General features: G+C 41.4%; 1 protein-coding gene across 1 annotated transcript; it reads left to right on the top strand.

Annotated features, from left to right (window-relative positions):
* The first annotated feature begins 1,438 nt into the window (after window positions 1-1,438).
* On the top strand, window positions 1,439-4,056 carry bsx (brain-specific homeobox). Its single transcript, XM_031311067.2, has 3 exons — window positions 1,439-1,797; window positions 2,447-2,637; window positions 3,553-4,056. Exons 1-3 carry the CDS (start codon window positions 1,554-1,556, stop codon window positions 3,796-3,798), a joined length of 681 nt encoding a protein of 226 aa, XP_031166927.1. The 5' UTR covers window positions 1,439-1,553; the 3' UTR covers window positions 3,799-4,056.

Here is a 4,056-nt window from a genome sequence, read left to right as displayed (position 1 = left end):
ACAAATCCTCCTGTGACACAGGCTGCACAAAAACTACAAGCATGAAGGAAGAGGGCAGAAGTTACCCGAGTCAATTTCCCGGACAATTGAATATACTATGCGGGTGCATGTTCAAGTTTCATGAAAGTAAATCGTTATTCGGCATAGATGACTTATATATATATATAAAGTCATTATAGAAATAGGCCTAAAGGCTATAATAATAATAATAATAATAATAATAATAATAATAATAATAATAATAATAGGCATGTAATCAAAAAGTTAGGCTACATCAGATATATTATAGAAATACCACAGTGATGCCGTAAGAAATAATAACATCATGTTAGACCAGGTGAAATACAAACAAATAGGCTAAATATAGCCTATATGACGAAGGCCTACACATTTAAATGCGCAAATGTGTGTTTTACCAGCCACGTGTACAATGTAGGCCTATCCTATATACTACAGGGAATAACACCGCCAACTGACCAACTTCTTTTCCACTCCGACGCATATCAAAAGCTATTTTTCTGAAGGAGAGTGTCCCTTTGAACTCAGCACTGAATGTACTAAAGACGAACTTTAAACTACTGTCGCGATATTCAAGTGTTTTAACCAGGGATATGTAGCCTATTATTAAATATATATAATATGTGAAGTCCCCAACAGGCATACTGGCTTGAAATGGGAATGAGATGTTCCTTCCTATAAAGTATAAAACAGTGAGATCTAGCCTCCCACCATACCAATGAACGGAATGTTTCAGCACCATGGCGAGCGCCCGACGGCAACAAAGGGCCTTTTTAGCCTACAATCTTCTAGGCTATGTATTAAATAAGCAGCATAGGCCTACTGCTGGTCCATGGTACAGATCCCATTGACATAGCAAGTAGGCCCTATGTGACATCTCCTCTGTATTCACTTCAATTCAGTTTATTTAAAAAGGGGACAGTGCAAATTAATAAAACGCATGGGTAAGAAAAAATGCCAGAATTAGCCAAAAGGCTATTTTTGATCTGCAGTTATTAACATTTGATAATAATTTTGTTTGGAAACTATAATTTTACAAACTATATTTAGGCTAAATAAAGAATCATTCTTCCACAAAGGCACATGTGCTCGCGAACCTGGCCAAAACAGCGTGGTTGCTAGGCGACCACAGAAGCACCACTACGAGTGCAGATTCTGGGATGGATTTTCAGTTGCTGTTCAAATCAACTGTGATTCGGTCACAGGTGCGCTGCGTTTCTGGACTCGGTTTGCTTTTTTCAGCATGCAGCGTCGAAGGCGTCTCAGCCAATCAGAAGGAAGAACAGGCCCCTCACATCTCCCCTCCGCCCATCCAGCGCTCTAATTGGCTGATGCGTAAATCAATTTCCCCAATCCGCTATCTGTGTGAATAAACGCTTGTTGGAAATGTGCCCTCCCACTGATATGTAATGCTCGGCGCAGTGTCCCTCTCTGATCCCACACAGGGCTCATTCTAAGCCCGGAGACTTGTGGAGAAGAGGCCGATGCTGATGCAGCTTTTAAAGGCAGGAAAATAACAAAGCCAAACTGACACCATGAGTATGAACTACGCGTCTGCGGCGCCCACGCACAGGTCCACGTCGTTTTTCATTGAGGACATCTTATTGCACAAACCCAAGCCGCTGAGAGAGGTCCTTCCCTCGCCGTTCTGCAGCTCCCTGGCCTCCCGGATGCCCCTCCTGGAGTATGGATACCCACTGATGCCAACCCCAATACTGGCGCCACATCCGCACCATGCTCTACACAAGCCAGAGCATCATCAGTACTTCTTCACTTCTGGTAAGCACGCGCAGGTGCACAGGGAGAGGCCTTTAAAACTTGTCAGATGTACATGACTAGTGCTGCTGGAGTCTATATATTTGGAAAGTCTTTGTCAACACTTATGAGTCTATGGATTTACATAACCCTATATATTACATTGATGAGTATAGGAATATAACATTATTTGGAGTTCTAGACGCGTTAAAATGAATCCCATCCCAGAGCCTGGCAGGCATGAATGAAAGGTTAGCAGAACTCTGATGGTTGGGCAGCAAATAACAATAACCAGAATCTTATTCAGTTAGGCTTTTTTTCACTCAGGGAATAACATAATATAAAAGTTCACCTTTACTGGATTGAAATGTGGGCTAATAAATTGATATTATTTTATAGACCTACTTATTTGCATCTTAATTTATGTCCAACTGTTGTACAAAAGGCAATTATTGTTGCTCTGATTATTCTGTAAATAATTCGGCTCAACTAAGCTATGCTTTCACTAAAAAGTCATGTCGATAACAGCAATACCAAACTATAAATCACCAAACGCTTATTAATTACGTTACAGTGAACTTAGTCTCTCAAAAATATTAAGAGTTTGTGTTTGTGTGTGTTTGTTGTTTTTGAAAAGTTTGTCTTTCTAATCCCTGGTTCCTCTCCCCTGTAGGGATGCAGATGCCAACCTTGTTCCAGCACCACGCAGAGCTACCGGGGAAGCACTGCAGACGCCGGAAGGCCCGGACGGTCTTCTCCGACTCGCAGCTGTCTGGCCTGGAGAAGAGGTTCGAAATCCAGCGGTACCTGTCCACACCGGAGAGAGTGGAGCTGGCCACGGCGCTCAGCCTGTCCGAGACACAGGTATACACACACACACACACACACACATACAGTGCAGGAGGTGCAGGGATGCTATGGGAGCAAGCGTGTTTTCTGAACGTGGTTCCTTTGTTTATTCTGTCCGGTTATTGCCCAAAAGAAGAGTGGCGAGCCCACAAACAAAAGATAAAAAACAGATCAATCTTAAATATTTATATGTAGGCCTATTGGCTATAAATTTCACACCTGACGAATTACTGTATGTGTAATTCTAAGTAAACTATACTAATAATAATAATAATAATAGCATTCATAAATGAAATACATTCAGGGAATAGCTGACATTTCAAATTCAACAGCTCATTCTAAATATAGGGTAAATTCAGTAGCAAATATAGAGGCACCTCTTTCTGTGTCATTTAGGTTATTTAAATAACCTTCACAATACATGTAAAAAATATAGTATTACTATGTCTACATTATTCTCTTATGTTGTCCATATTTAATGCTGGTCTCTAGATTTTATCCTTGCACTATTGGACTTATTTGCACTTCCACCATGACACACACTCTCATAGAGCAGCTTACCATACATACTGAATCACAGGGTCAGTCCCTGCCCCGTCACTGCAAGCGTCTCATGCTTATACATCCCTTATAGTACATTCATGTGGATTTTTTATTTAGTATCTTTTATTTAGTATCACATTATTCATGTGGATTTGTTATTTTATCATCCTGTTTATGATGTATGTGTATGTTGTGTGTGATGTCTTTAAACTACTGGGACCTAAATTCCCCTTGGGGATCAATAAAGTATCTATCTATCGCTCTATCTAAAAAATAATTTCATTTCATTTAGCCTATATATTTGGGTATTTCTTTAGATTACATACCAATAAAGGATCAACTGCGTAGGCCTATATTTAGGATCATTTTTATAATTCCCCCGTGCAGGTAAAAACGTGGTTTCAGAACCGGCGGATGAAGCACAAGAAGCAGCTGCGGAAGGCGCAGGACGAGCGGAAGCCCGCCGGGGAGCAGGACCCATCCGCGGACAACTCCAGCGGCAGCGAGCTGAACGACGGGAGCGCGGAGGAGCGGAAACACGGCCTGGAGCCGGACTCGTACCTGCTGGAGGAAAACGACGACGACGACGTGGATATCGAGGAAGACATTTGTTCCCCGGATCATCTACTATAGTAGGCTGCACATTGTTTTATAAGCAGCGACTTCCACACTGTAAATGCTCTGTAGATAACACTGCCCCCCCCTCCCATTACACACATACTGTATATATAGGCTAGATAACTGTTTTAAAACAAGGGGGATAATATACAATACTATGTTCATATTTATTCAAACATGCAAAGCGGGCCCATTGATTTTTAACAATTGCCCCTTTACCTCTATGCTGAATTTTGGTGTTGTTAGTCTGACAAAACACAGAATATATCACGC

This window comes from Sander lucioperca, chromosome 13 (genome assembly GCF_008315115.2).
Source record: "Sander lucioperca isolate FBNREF2018 chromosome 13, SLUC_FBN_1.2, whole genome shotgun sequence".
NCBI lineage: Eukaryota > Metazoa > Chordata > Actinopteri > Perciformes > Percidae > Sander > Sander lucioperca.
The sequence above is the reverse complement of the archived record's forward strand: the minus strand, read 5'-3'. Positions and strand labels throughout refer to the sequence as shown.

What these genes read in the sequence shown, in the direction of transcription:
- bsx (XM_031311067.2), top strand. Translation starts at nt 1,554, where the DNA reads ATGAGTATGAACTACGCGTCTGCGGCGCCCACGCACAGGTCCACGTCG. An exon ending in TCAGTACTTCTTCACTTCTG is followed by an intron (nt 1,798 to 2,446) that starts GTAAGCACGCGC and finishes TCTCCCCTGTAG; the next exon opens with GGATGCAGATGCCAACCTTG. An exon ending in TCAGCCTGTCCGAGACACAG is followed by an intron (nt 2,638 to 3,552) that starts GTATACACACAC and finishes TCCCCCGTGCAG; the next exon opens with GTAAAAACGTGGTTTCAGAA.